This window comes from Hemiscyllium ocellatum (assembly GCF_020745735.1).
Source record: "Hemiscyllium ocellatum isolate sHemOce1 chromosome 27 unlocalized genomic scaffold, sHemOce1.pat.X.cur. SUPER_27_unloc_3, whole genome shotgun sequence".
In the NCBI taxonomy this organism is placed as follows: domain Eukaryota; kingdom Metazoa; phylum Chordata; class Chondrichthyes; order Orectolobiformes; family Hemiscylliidae; genus Hemiscyllium; species Hemiscyllium ocellatum.
In genome coordinates this window covers 74,271-87,766 of record NW_026867498.1, presented here as the reverse complement: position 1 = coordinate 87,766, position 13,496 = coordinate 74,271, and the positions used below count along the sequence as shown (strand labels likewise).

Genomic DNA, 13,496 nt, shown 5'->3' with positions numbered 1-13,496 from the left:
AATTTCTAACGATACTGGCTGCTCATTCACTGATCCAACTGATAAGCGACATGGGAAGCTTAGTGCAGGAGGCTGAAAGAAATGACTGGCTTTAAAACCAAAACCCCTCGGAGCTCAAAGCCTTCAATGAGAGTCTGAGCTCGGCGTTAAGTTCACTTCACCTTTATTGTGACCCCCTTGTTAAAGCTTCAAATCCCCTTCAGCAAAAAGGCAGAGAAAAAGTAGCTGCTTTTTAAACAGCTCAAGATCAAAGCACACTCACTCACGCTTATACACCCACCCAACCTCACTGTCTTCACTATTGGTCAGCACCGAGATGTCCCTTTCTAATTGGATCCTTGGTAGAGCCGTAACCTGGAGGAAGCATTGCCTCACTCAGCAATTTCAACCCATACCCTGTATAGCGCCATCTGCTGCAGCGGGATTCAAACCCGGGAGTCCCGGGAGCTGGGCTGATAGTCATTATTTACTGGACTTTCAGCCTTCACTCCTTCAATCCCCCTGCGATGGTATGTGAACTCGCTGGTGCCTCCGGAGGTGGGAGGAGCGGGTGAAGGCCTTCCCACACTTGGGGCAGGGGAATGGCCTCTCGCCAGTGTGGACCCGCTGGTGGGTCAGCCTGTCGGAGGAATTGCTGAAGGCCTTCCCGCACTCGGGGCAGCTGAAGGGCCTCTCCCCCGTGTGGACCCGCTGGTGCCTCAGCAGGTGGGAGGAGCAGGTAAAAGCCTTCCCGCACTCGGGGCAGCTGAAGGGCCTCTCCCCCGTGTGGACCCTCCGGTGAGTCAGCAGGGCGGAGGAATTGCTGAAGGCCTTCCTGCACTCGGGGCAGCTGAAGGGCCTCTCTCCTGTGTGGACCCGCTGGTGCCTCAGCAGGTTGGGGGAATTGCTGAAGGCCTTCCTGCACTCGGGGCAGCTGAAGGGCCTCTCCCCAGTGTGGATCCGCTGGTGCCTCAGCAGAGCAGAGGAATTGCTGAAGGCCTTCCTGCACTCGGGGCAGCTGAACGGCCTCTCCCCCGTGTGGATCCGCTGGTGCCTCAGCAGAGCAGAGGAATTGCTGAAGGCCTTCCTGCACTCGGGGCAGCTGAACGGCCTCTCCCCCGTGTGGACACACTGGTGGTTTAGCAGTCCAGAGACCTGGATAAAGGCCTTCCTGCACTCGAGGCAGCTGAAGGGCCTCTCCCCAGTGTGGGCCCGCTGGTGCCTCAGCAGAGAGGAGGAATCCCTGAAGGCTTTTCCGCACTTAGGGCAGCTGAAGGGCCTCTCCCCCGTGTGGACCCGCTGGTGCCTCAGCAGAGAGGAGGAATTGCTGAAGGTCTTCCTGCACTCGGGGCATCTGAAGGGCCTCTCCCCTGTGTGGACCCACTGGTGGTTTTGCAGTCCAGAGACCTGGGGAAAGGCCTTCCCGCACTCGGGGCAGCTGTAGGGCGTCTCCCCCGTGTGGATCTGCTGGTGGGTCAGCAGGGTGGAGGAATATCTGAAGGCCTCCCCACAGACTGGGCACGTGAATGGCCTCTGCCCGGTGTGACTACGCCGATGAATCTCCAGGGAAGATGGAAAACGGAAGCCTTTCCCGCAGTCACCACACTTCCATGGTTTCTCCAAGAGGTGGGATTCCTCGCGTTTCTCCATGGCCGAAGTGTGGAGCCACTCCCTGCTGTGAATTCCTCTTTCCAGGCCGTATAGTTATTTTAGGCTCCACACTCAGTGCACTGCAATGGTAGGCTCTCTCATCCAGTCCCGCTGATGCTGAAAACGTACTTAGACAGGAACCAAAAAGCTTTGCTCCTTCTCACAGAATCATAGATGAAAACCGTTGCGGTCCCGATGGATTGAGTGACTGTCAGACATTGACGTCAAAGTGAGGACTGCAGACACTGGAGAGTCAGTATTGAAAAGTGTGGCGCTGGAAAAGCACAGCAGGTGAGGCTGCATCCGAGAAGTAGGAGAGTCAACGTTTCGGGCTTAAGCCCTTCATCTGTTGATGTTGAAACTTCTGCCTTCAGATTTTCAAATACAGTAGCGCCTCGACTTATGAACTTAATCCGAAAAGTTCGCGAACTGAATCAACTTTTCCCATTGTTCGGATAGCGTAAGAATGGTTGGACAGCTGTTCACAGCGCACACGCCAAAGACGAACTGAATGAGATCACGCGGGGCCCGAGAGCTTTTGTGTTCGTACCTTCAATTTCGTACGTACGTTGAAGCAAAATTTTACGTACGCTCCTGTTCGTAAACCGATTTGTACATGAACGGGTTTGTTTGTATGTCGAGGCGCTACTGTGCTCTGTAAAAAGAGATTACAAAGGTCATTAGTGCAGGGTAGAAATTCAGAACAAGCAATTCTACTTTCTGTGCAATATTCTTTTCTTTTGTTATTCCACAAAATTGAAAGCACCATCCCACTCTCTCTCCCCCTCTGTTCTCACTCGGCTCGAACTAATTCTCCTGAAGGTGCTGATTCAGGATCTTACAGGGACAGAAAAGCAAAAACATCAAGCCTGACATCTCTCTGAACTTTGGATACCTCCGCCTGAAAGCTAATATCTTTCACAACACTGGGATGCTGCTGAGAGTGAGCAGGTCTGATTTTGGGAAGCAAAAAGAAAGTGCCAATTCAGGGTGAACCTGCCACGCAGCTTCTTGAGGAAGGACCAGGCACAAAATGGTTTACGACCGCAGGAAGGTGGGAGCAAAATGAGACGTCAAGGCATGAACATTGAAAGTAGAGAGAAAGTGAACCTCCTGACTCTGGCAAATGCCAGAGTCATAGAGATACATAGCACAGAAACAGACCCTTCTGTCCAACACAATTGTACTGACCAGATATCCTAAATTAATCTAGTCCCATTTGCTGGCATGTGGCCCATAGCTGGGATCATCCCCACCCCCTGTCCTGAGACCTTGATGCGTCCAAGCTGACTGTCTAAGGTTTCGTTTGTCCTCCATTCTTTCCCAGTTGTCTTTTGTAGGTTTTGAAAACTCTCCCAATCCTCTGAGTTTAGGATTTGGGAAGTTATGTTGTGGCTGTACAGGACATTGGTTAGGCCACATTTGGAATATTGTGTGCAATTCTGGTTTCCTTACTATCAGTAAGATGTTGGGAAACTTGAAAGGGTTCAGAAAAATTTACAAGGATGTTGCCAGGGTTGGAGGATTTGTTCTATTTGGAGGCTAGGGCTGTTTTCCCTGGAGTGTTGGAGACTAAGGAGTAACCTTATAGAGGTTTACAAAATTATGAAGGGCATGAATAGGATAAATAGCCAAGGTCTTTTCCCAGGAGGGGGTGGGTCCAGAACTAGAGGGCATAGGTTTAGGGTGAGGGGGGAAAGATACAGAAGAGATCGGAGGAGCAACCTTTTCACACTGAGGGTGGTACATGTTTGGAATGAGCTGTCGGAGGTGGCGATTAGTACAATTGCAATATTTAAAAGGCATCTGGCTGGGTATATGAATGGGAAGGATTTTGAGGGATATGGGCCAGGTGGGACCAGATTGTTGGTCCCACCATGGATGAGTTGGACCAAATGGTCTGTTTTCATGTTGTATATCTCTATGACAGGTTGGACTAAAGGGTCTGTTTCTGTGCTGTATGACTCTGGAACCATTCTATACTGGTCTTCAACCATGTTCTCGCCTTCCCCCACAAACATCCACTTCTTTGTTCAAAAATCAGATTAACTCAGCCTTGAGTATACTCAAGACACCCTAACTGCAGGAAGACATCCCACTTGTGAACTCAATTCCTCTTGCTAATATAACGCTTGCCTTGCCGATTGCTTGCTACATCTGTCTGACAACTGGCAGTGACTGGAGTAGGAGGACACTGAGGCCTCTTTGCCCATCCACACATCAGTCTAGATGAAGGGCTCCTGCCCAAAACGTCAACACTCCTGCTCCTAAGATGCTGCCTAACCTACCGTGCTCTTCCAGTACCACAATGTTTGAGCCTGATCTCCAGCATCTGCAGTTCTCACTTTCTCCACATTCAAATACATCTCCATTTAAACAATGCACCTCCTTTGTGTTTTTCTTTGCCACAGCCAAAGCTATAATTTCATATCGTGGTCCTGTGTTTGCCAATTGTGGTCCTCTCTATACCGGGGAGAGCGAGCACAAACTTGGGGAACGGTTCACTGAGCATCACAGCTGGGTCCACAGAGCCGACCAGACCTCCCAGTCACTACCCATTACAATTCCCTTTTCTGACATGACCATCTTTGGCCTCCTCCATTGCCACAACGAACCTAACTGCAAATTGAAGGGACCACACCTCATCTTCCAGGCAGCCTACAGCCTGAAGGACTCAACGTTGAGTTTTCCAATTTCAAAAAAACCTCCCTCCTTGTTCTTTGCCAGCAACCCCATGCATTCCTCCCATTGACCAACCAGGTCGTAGCCTCTACCTGTCTTGACCTATCTCCACTTCACTCCCACCCCCTTTATCTGCAGCTTCTCCAGCCCCAGCCCCGAGGAAGGGTTACACCTGAAACGTCGACTTCTCCACCTCCTGTCTATTTTGCAAATTGAGACACAGACCTGGACCAGCGTTTCCAGAGTCTGTCCCCTTCCGGATTCACTCTCTTTTCTTTCAGTTGCTGCAAGTCAACAACTGAACCCCAGAATGAAAAAGACATGGAATGGGAGCAAAATAGTGCCGTACTCACAGATCTGGGACAGAGGAAGGAATGTGCAGTCTGGGTAAAGCTCTATCTTTATTCAGAGAGAGAGGATCAGGAGCTGCAGCTTGAGAAGCTCATGGTCCGACTTCCGCATTCAGACAATGGGCTGACTCTGATTGACAGGAGGACAAGGCTCCTTCCGGTCCTCCAAGGTTGCCTATTGGTCCATCAAAAGAAGGTTTCGCGCCTTTTTTGCGTACAGCGATGAGCATGCTCAGTGTTTTGCTGACACTGGTAAGCATGCGCACTGCGTTGCTGACACTGGCAAACATGCGCAGTATGCTCTATGGGGATGTTGGTGTTCCTGACAGATTTTAAGTGTCCAAATGCCAACAGTGGAAAAAAGAGAGCCACAATTTTTTTTTCTGGCGGCTCGATATTTTCCTTTTGCATTTTGTCTGGCTGCTCAACTTTTGTATGTCGTTTCCCCTTGTTGTGGGGTCAAGGCACCGAGACCAGAACTGGAGGGCATAGGTTTAGGGTGAGAGGGGAAAGATTTCTGAGGGTCCTTAGGGGCAATCCTTTCACACAGAGGGGGTATGTGTATGGAATGAATTGCCAGATGACGTGGTGGGGGCTGGTACAATTACATCATCTGGATGGAGATATGAATAGGAAAGATTCAGAGGGATAAGAGGCGACATACTGGCATCTGGTCGACACAGACTGAAGGGTTTGTTTCTGTGCTCTACAGCTCTGTGACTCTATTTTTAGATAGTATGGAAAATAAAGAGCATGAAAGCATGGGAAGTGTTAGAGCATGGAGACCATTTCCAGTTCATAGAGTCATAGAGAGATGTACAGCATGGAAACACACCCTTCGGTCCAACCCGTCCATGCCGTCCAGATATCCCAACCCAATCTTGTCTCACTTGCCAGCACCCGGCCCATATCCCTCCAAACCCTTTGTATTCATATACCCATCCAAATGCCTCTTAAATGTTGCAATTGTACCAGCCTCCACCATTTCCTCTGGCAGCTCATTCCATATATGTACCACTCTCTGCATGAAAATGTTGCCCCTTAGGTCTCTTTAATATTTTTCCCCTCTCACCCTAAACCTATGCCCTCTAGTTCTGGACTCCCCAGGGAAAAGACTTTGCCTATTTATCCTATCCATGCCCCTCATAATTTTGTAAACCTCTATAAGGTCACCCCCCCCCCCCCCCCCCCCCCCCCCCCCCCCCCCCCAAGCCTCTGACGCACCAGGGAATCAGCCCCAGCCTGTCCCTATAGCTCAAATCCTCCAACACTGGCAACATCCTTGTAAATCTTTTCCGAACCCTTTCACGTTTCACAACATCTTTCCGATAGGAAGGAGACCAGAATTGCATGCAATATTCCAACAGTGGCCTAATCAATGCCCTGCACAACCGCAACATGACCTCCCAACTACTGTACTCAATACTCTGACCAATAAAGGAAAGCATACCAAACGTCTTCTTCACTATCTTATCTACCTGTGACTCCACTTTCAAGGAGCTATGAACCTGCACTCCAAGGTCTCTTTGTTCAGCTACACTCCCTAGGACCTCACCATCAAGTGTATAAGTCCTGCTAAGATTTGCTTTCCCAAAATGCAGCACCTCGCATTTATCTGAATTAAACTCCATCTGCCACTTCTCAGCCCATTGGCCCATCTGGTCCAGATCCTGTTGTAATCTGAGGTAACCCTCTTCGCTGTCCACTACAGTTGCAAAGGATAGTGGAACACTCTTACACCAATTAGCAGAGTAAGGTTGAGGCTGAAAGGTCACTATGGCAAGATGAGATAACACAGTTAGTAAAGTTAGCCTCATCTGCTAACTATCATTATTGGGACAATAAATATTTGGGACATGACATTAAATATCTAATTGTTAGTGAGTAGAGTCAGCCTGCTTGAAACTACTGACAATAAATATCTAATCATGACATTACGAAAATATTACGTAGGGTCTAGAATGAAAGACCATTGTTGCAAAAGCTGACATTAAATCTCTAACCGAGACATTGGAATAACATGAAGTAGAATGTACAACTAAAGAGATAATGGGAACTAACATCACTGGCTTATTGTGTAGCTAGACTGAGGTACGTTGATAAATATAGTTGGACATGCCGATAAGCTAACACAAACATGATTAAAAAAAAGATATTTTAAAACCACAGACCCTGAGGTTTGTGGGCATTCGAGAATCTGCTTTTCGAGTGTCACGGTCTTTTTGTTTGCAAATAAACGACCTACTTCTTGAAGAACTCTCTGCGTCTCCTGGTCGTTCTCTACATTTTATCCACGACAACAGTCAGAACCAATTTCATGGTACGAGGAGAGAAAGACTCGGGGGTGGGGGGCAAAGGGTGGGGTGAGAGAAAGACTGGGGGGGGACAGAGGGTGGGGTGAGAGAAAGACTGGGAGGGGGAACAGAGGGTGGAGTGAGAGAAAGACTGGGAGGGCTGGACAGAGGGTGGAGTGAGAGAAAGACTAGGGGGACAATGGTGGTGCGAATTTTAACTTCGTACACCCCAGTCCAACACCGGCATCTCCAAATCGGGGACATAGTTCTTTGAAAGTTGCATCATTGCTGGACAGGGTGGTGAAGGAGGCGTTTGGCACACTTGCCTTCATTGTTCACACCGTTCAGTGTAGGAATTGGGACATCACATTGAGGTTGTACAGGATATTGGTGAGACCACGTGTAGAGTACTGAGTACACTTCTGGTCGCCCTATCGACGACCACAAGTTGACTGGTGACCTTATTTCGATTTATAAAGTCATGGGGCGTGTAGGAAAGGTAAATATCACAGGGGGGAAGAAAGGGTGGATCTCCCCTTTTTTTTACTTCTCTTGGCACTTGGACACAAATTCTGTCAGGAACAGCAGCATCACCAGAGAGCATACTGCGCGTGCTCCTCGCCGCACGCATCGCGACTTTCTTTTGGTGGGCCAATCGGAAGTCCTGGAGGACCGGAAGGATATAGGTCCTCCTGCCAATCAGAGCCTTCCTGTTGTCTGAATGCAGAAACTGGAACACGAGCTTCGGAAGGTGCTGCTCCTCTCTCTGAATGAAGATTGAGTTTGTTCCAGACTGCAACCTCCTTACTCCGCCAGTACACCACTCTCTTCTCAACTGCTTTTTCATTTTTTTTTCATTCTGGGCTTCAATTTTTGACTTGCACCAACCGAACGGAAAGGGAAATGAATCCACGAAGTGGACAGAATAGAACATAGAAGGATACAGCGCAGTACAGGCCCTTCGGCCCTCGATGTTGCGCCGACCGAATCCTACCTAACCTATACTAGCCCAATAACTTTCAAATGCCTATCCAATGCCCGCTTAAATGACCATAAAGAAGGAGAGTTCGCCACTGATACGGGCAGGGCATTCCATGAACTCACAACCCGCTGTGTGAAGAATCTACCCCTAACATCTGTCCTATACCTACCACCCCTTAATTTAAAGCTATGTCCCCTAGTAACACCTGACTCCATTAGCGGTAAAAGGTTCTTAGTATCTACCCTATCTAAACCCCTAATCATCTTATACACTTCTATCAGATCTCCCCTAAACCTTCTCTTCTCCAATGAGAACAGCCCCAAGTGCCTCAGCCTTTCCTCATAAGATTTTCCTACCATTCCAGGCAACATCCTGGTAAACCTCCTCTGCACTCGTTCTAAAGCTTCCACATCCTTCCTATAGTATGGCGACCAAAACTGCACACAATACTCCAGATGAGGCCTCACCAGAGTCTTATACAACTGCAACATGACCTCAGGACTCCGGAACTCAATTCCTCTGCCAATAAAGCCCAGTACACCATATGCCTTCCTCACAGCACTATTTACCTGGGTGGCAACTTTCAGAGATCTGTGTACATGGACACCAAGATCCCTCTGCTCATCCACACTACCAAGTAGCCTACCATTAGCCCAGTAATCCATCATCTTGTTATTCCTACCAAAGTGAACGACTTCGCACTTAGCTACATTGAATTCCATTTGCCACATTTCCGCCCAGCTCTGCAACTTATCTATATCCCGCTGTAACCTACCACTTCCTTCCTCACTATCCACAACTCCACCGACTTTTGTGTCATCCGCAAACTTGCTTACCCAGCTTTCAAGTCCTTCCTCTAGATCATTTATAAAGATAACAAAAAGCAATGGTCCCAAAACAGATCTTTGTGGTACACCGCTAGTAACTGCGCTCCAAGATGAACATAATCCATCAACTACTACCCTCTGTCTCCTTCCAGCCAGCCAATTCCTAATCCAAACCTCTAATGTATCCTCAATGCCATACCTCCGTAGTTTTAGCATTAGCCTACCATGGGGAACCTTATCGAACGCCTTACTAAAATCCATATACACAACATCTACTGCTTTACCCTCGTCCACTTCCTTAGTCACCTTCTCAAAGAACTCAATAAGGTTTGTGAGGCACGACCTGCCCTTCACAAAACCATGCTGGCTATCCCTGATCACGTTATTCCTACCCAGATGTTCATAAATCTTATCCCTTACCATTCTCTCTAAGACTTTGCCCACCACTGAAGTCAGACTCACTGGCCTATAGTTACTAGGGCTATCCCTACTCCCTTTCTTGAACAATGGGACCACATTCGCTATCCTCCAGTCCTCTGGTACTATTCCCGTTGACAATGACGACATAAAAATCCAGGCCAATGGCTCTGCTATCTCCTCCCTAGCTTCCCATAGGATCCTGGGGTAAATGCCATCAGGCCCAGGAGACTTATCTATATTCATCCTTTCCAATATTCCCAAAACCTCTTTCCTGCATATTTCCAGGGCATCCATTCTAATTATTTGTGATTCCATATTCACATCAGCAACAGTGTCCTGTTCCTGAGTGAATACTGATGAAAAGTACTGATTTAATGTCTCTCCAATCTCCTCCGCCTCCACACACAACTTCCCACTACTATCCTTGACTGGACCGATACCTACCCTAGTCATCCTTTTATTCTTGACATACCTATAGAAAGCCTTTGGGTTTTCCCTAATCCTACCAGCTAAAGACTTTTCATGTCCCCTTCTCGCTTCTCTTAGCTCCCTCTTTAGCTCCTTCCTGGCTACCTTATAACTCTCAATCGCCCCTACCGAACCTTCACGCCTCACCTTTACATATGCCGCCTTCTTCCCTTTCACAAGGGACTCCAATTCCTTACTAAACCACGGCTGCCTCACAAGGCCCTTTACACCATGCCTGACTGGTACATACCTATCGAGGACACGCAGTAGCTGGTCCTTGAACAATCCCCACATCTCATTAGTGTTCTTCTCTTGAAGCCTGTTTTTCCAATCCACACATCCTAAGTCATGCCTCACTGCATCATAATTTCCCTGCCCCCAGCTATAACTCTTGCCCTGCGGCGCACGATTATCCCTCTCCATCACTAAAGTAAAAGTCACCGAGTTGTGGTCACTGTCCCCGAAGTGCTCACCTACCTCCAAGTCTAACACCTGGCCTGGTTCATTACCTAGAACCAAATCCAATATAGCCTCCCCTCTTGTTGGCCTGTCGACATATTGTGTCAGGAAACCCTCCTGCACACATTGTACAAACACCGACCCATCTAATGAACTCGAGCTATAGCTCTCCCAGTCAATATCTGGGAAGTTAAAGTCCCCCATAACAACCACCCTGCTACCTTCACTCTTTTCCTGAATCATCCTCGCAATATTATCCTCTACTTCTCTAGGACTATTAGGAGGCCTGTAGAAAACACCTAACAGGGTGACCTCACCTTTCCTATTTCTAACCTCAGCCCAAACTACCTCAGATGGCAAGTCCTCTTCCATCGTCCATTCCACTGCTGTGATACTATCTTTGACAAGTAATGCCACGCCTCCCCATTTTTTTACCCCCATGTCTGATCCTACTAAAACATTTGAACCCTGGAATGTGCAACAGCCATTCTTGTCCCTGTTCTACCCACGTCTCTGTAATGGCCACAACATCGAAGTCCCAGGTACCAACCCACGCTGCAAGTTCACCTACCTTATTCCTTATACTTCTGGCATTGAAGTATACACACTTCAATCCACCCTTCTGGTTACAGGCACCCTCCTTAGAGATCACTGCATTATTCCTAACCTCTCTACACTCAAGGTCCTGTACCCTAAAGCTACAGTCCTGGTTCCCATGCCCCCACGGAGTTAGTTTAAACCCTCCCAAAGAGCACTAGCAAACCTCCCCCCAAGGGTACTGGTGCCCCTCAGGTTCAGGTGTAGCCCATCCTTTTTATAGAGGTCCCACCTTCCCCAGAAAGGACCCCAGTTGTCCAGAAACCGGAATCCCTCCCTCCTGCACCATCCCTGTAGCCACGCATTTAACTGCTCTCTCTCCCTATTCCTCGACTCTCTATCACGTGGCACGGGTACAGAATCTGGAAAAGGTTTTCATAAACAGAGAGTGGTTCATGTATGGAATGAATATCCAGAGGAAGTGGTGGATGCACGTACAGATGCAACCTTTAAAAGACATTTGGATAAGTACATGAATCGGGAAGGTGCGGGGGGATATGGGCCAAACATTGGCAAGTGGCACTGAAACATAGTCAGCATGGAATAGTAGGGCTGAAGGGTCCGTTTCTGTGCTGTCTAACTAACTGTTCTGTCGTGGTCTTAAAACTTTCTTGCCTTCCACTTTAAACGTGGTTATTGTACCTGCATCCAACACATAAACCACTGTCAACAAAAAAAATCACCTCATCCACACAACATAAAAATCCACACTCTGTTGTTCAAAAAACAGATGAACTCAGCCTTGGATATATTCAATGACCCCCTGCTAATCCTAGTTCATCTTCCGAATATACCACTTGCCTTGCTGATTGCTTGTGCATCTGTCTGATGACTGGTGGAGAAGGACGCTGAGGCCCCTTTGTACATCCATGCATCATTCCTGATGAAGGGCTCGGGCCTGAAATGTCGACTCTCCCACTCCTCCGATACTGCCTGTTCTGCTGTGCTTTTTCAGCCCCACACTTTTAGACTCTGATTCCAGCATCTGCAGGTCTCACTTTCTGCACATCGGATGCTGAGGGTTAACATTTATAAGGGGCAAGGTCTTTCCCCAGGGTAGGAGAGTCCAGAACTAAAGTGGCATAGATTTTAGGTGAGTGGGGAAAGGGACATGAGGGACAACCTTTTCACACAGAGGGTGGTGCATGTGTGGAACGAACTGCCAGAGGAAGTGGTGGAGGCTGGAACAGGTACATTTAAAACCCACCTTGATGGGTACATGAATAGGAAGAGATTAGAGGGATATATGGGCAAATGAGACAAGGTTAATTTCGGATATTTGGTCAGCATGGACGTGTTTGGCTGGAGGGTCTGTTTCTGTGCTGTTTTCCTGGAATTGTCTCTGGTGAATGCAGAAGTCTGGTTGGACTTTCAGAGCAGCTTTCCAAGATGGGTTGCCCTTACTGGGAGCAAAAGAAGTTACAATGAAGTATTTCGTTTCTGAGACAGCAACTGAGTGAGTGAGTACATCTGGGAGTTTGGTGGAAAGTGGGAATTTATTGCACGGTGGGGATGAAGCCCTACCCTACCCTACCCTACCCTACCCTACCCTACCCAGGATGAGACCAGGCCTTGAGTTGAGAAGAGTAGATTTAGGACAGAGATGAGGAGGAACTGCTTTTCCCAGAGAGTAGTCAATCTATGGAATTCCCTGCCCAAGGAAGCAGTAGAGGCATCTTCATTAAGAATATTCAAAACACAGTTGGATGGGTATTTGCATGGTATGGGAATTAAGGGTAGTTGGGACAATGCAGGGAGGAGGATCTCAGATGACGCATATATCAGCCATGATCATAATGAACGGTGGAGCAGGTTCGATAGGCCAAATGGCCAACTACTACTTCTTTTACTATGAAACTCTAACCCTGCATTTCCCATGGCTACCCCATCTAACCTTCACATGCCTGTACATTATGGACAATTTAGCATGACCAATCCAAATCAAGGCCGGTGAGCAATATAGTGATGTGGAAAATGAACATCAGAGAACGATAGAAAGGGACAAGGTGAGTAAATGTACCAGCAATCAAAACCGGATTCTGAAGATCACAAAACTTGAAACTAAAAACGATGTTTCTGAATGTGTGGTGCATTATAACAAAATTGACTGCACACATTGAAGAGAATAATTATGATCTGAGACTCCTTACAGAGGCATGGCTTCAGGATGACAAGGATTGCATCCTGAATATCAAGGTGATAGTCAAATGGGAAGCGAGGTGAAGGTAGAGGCTTGGCGCTGCTCATCAAAGCACTGATCACAGGGAAGTCTGGTGTTAGCTTGGATTCAGGTCCTGATTTCTCTGTCCTGTGATGTCCCTGTACCCACAGAGTAAGATATTGGTCTGTTCTGCTCTGCTGGATTTCTGCTGAAGCTTTGACCCCCCACCCCTACACCTTCTGGAACAATAAAACATTCAGTCAATTAAGACCCAAGCCACAATCCCCAGCCTGTCAACCATCCAGACACACAGTGTAGTCCGAGCTGGGACTTATGATTTATAACAGCTATGATTTATAAAAATATTTACGCCAGCAGAATTAAAGCATCTGTTATCAAATAGACATCGGGATATACAGCACGCAATAGACTTTACTCTGTCTCATTCACACACATAAACACGTACATCCATGGGGGTGAATTTGTATTTGCAGATACATTCTATTTTTCTCAAAAAATGCACAACCTGCAGGCTGTTTAATCAGTTTGACCTATACTGATACCTTCAGGGATTTCTGAACTTGGACAGCAAGGACCCTTTGTTCCTCAGCACTCTGTAGGGATCTA

At 47.7% G+C, this 13,496-nt stretch overlaps 2 protein-coding genes across 3 annotated transcripts in view; one reads left to right on the top strand and one right to left on the bottom strand.

Moving 5' to 3' along the window:
* LOC132808017 (zinc finger protein 835-like) overlaps positions 1-13,496 on the bottom strand; it is a 69,562-nt gene that overhangs the window by 32,980 nt on the left and 23,086 nt on the right. The window contains exons 1-2 of one of the 2 annotated variants that reach the window (XM_060821914.1): positions 4,665-4,757; positions 514-2,284 (exon numbers count right to left, since the gene is read on the bottom strand). In XM_060821914.1, the coding sequence (XP_060677897.1) occupies positions 514-1,629 (1,116 nt within the window). In that variant the 5' untranslated portion in view covers positions 1,630-2,284; positions 4,665-4,757. Of the gene's footprint in view, positions 1-146; positions 2,285-4,664; positions 4,758-13,496 lie in introns of those variants that run through there. The other variant, XM_060821913.1, reaches the window with a different exon arrangement.
* Positions 1-13,496, top strand: part of LOC132808067 (zinc finger protein 420-like) — a 59,640-nt gene that overhangs the window by 40,177 nt on the left and 5,967 nt on the right. The gene's annotated exons all lie outside the window — the stretch shown is intronic.